We start from the raw sequence: 950 nt of genomic DNA, 5'->3' as shown, positions 1-950 counted from the left end.
TTCATTGGGTGATGACAAGTATTCTAGGAGAAAATCTCATTGCTGAACTTCGAATACGGCTACTAAAGAAGTATCTCTCCATGCAGATGGCTTTCTTTGACGACCCCAAACACTTCCCTGCAGTTCTCACATCCCGTGTTGGAATTGAATGTCGACGCATACGAGATATCCAGGATCAGAGTGGAATGATAGTTGAAAACTATATGATAGCCATTGTCAATCTGGTTATGTGCTTCTCTCCTCTGGGAAGTTGGAGGTTGGCTTTGGTCGCTCTCGTAATGACTCCATTTCTGTTGTCTGTAAGTTATCTTCAGTACATGGTTGTAGGCAGAACAACTGAATTGATAGATGCAGACCTCACGAAGGAGTCAGGTGTCATTACAGACTATTTACTGAATATCCACACAGTTCGAGCTTATGGATTGGAGGATACCTTACTGAATTCCATTGATAAGGACATAAAACAAGCAGATGAGAGGACGAAGACACGAATGATTCGTCAATCAGTTGGTCAATTCTTCACTCAACTCATTCCATGTGTCTATGTGATTGTGATGTTGAGTATGGGTTCCTGGTTCATGAACCACGGTTGGATTACCTTCACACAGCTGTTGTTCGTGTATATGACAGTATCTACGAGTGCCTCGACAGCAAGTTTCACAATGGCCTTTGCTGCTTCTCTTAAACTAGCTAGAAAGGCTGCTGATACTGTTGTGGGGATCTTGGGCCAGAAGAGTGAAGATGATGCAGTTCGCGAGATCAAGACAGAAGGTCAGAACGGTGATATCACCTTCAAGGACGTTTCATTCACCTATCCAACACGTCCTGAAGCTCCGATTCTCAAATCGGTATCATTTACAATTCCCCAAGGCAAATCTGTTGCTTTTGTGGGTCCTAGTGGTTGTGGAAAGAGTACCATGATTTCACTGATTCAACGTCTTTACAAGCCT

At 43.3% G+C, this 950-nt stretch overlaps 1 protein-coding gene across 1 annotated transcript; it reads left to right on the top strand.

The window, feature by feature from the left end:
* Window positions 1-317: 317 nt before the first annotated feature.
* JH06_5549 (ABC transporter) lies at window positions 318-950 on the top strand (the record flags this gene model as incomplete). The annotated part of the gene is made up of 1 exon (XM_014669235.1): window positions 318-950. A coding segment is annotated over one exon (633 nt), but the record flags the coding sequence as incomplete, so codon positions are not given.

This window comes from Blastocystis sp. subtype 4 (assembly GCF_000743755.1).
Source record: "Blastocystis sp. subtype 4 strain WR1 chromosome Unknown seqid_0837, whole genome shotgun sequence".
Lineage (NCBI taxonomy): Eukaryota > Bigyra > Opalinata > Blastocystidae > Blastocystis > Blastocystis sp. subtype 4.
The sequence above is the reverse complement of the archived record's forward strand: the minus strand, read 5'-3'. Positions and strand labels throughout refer to the sequence as shown.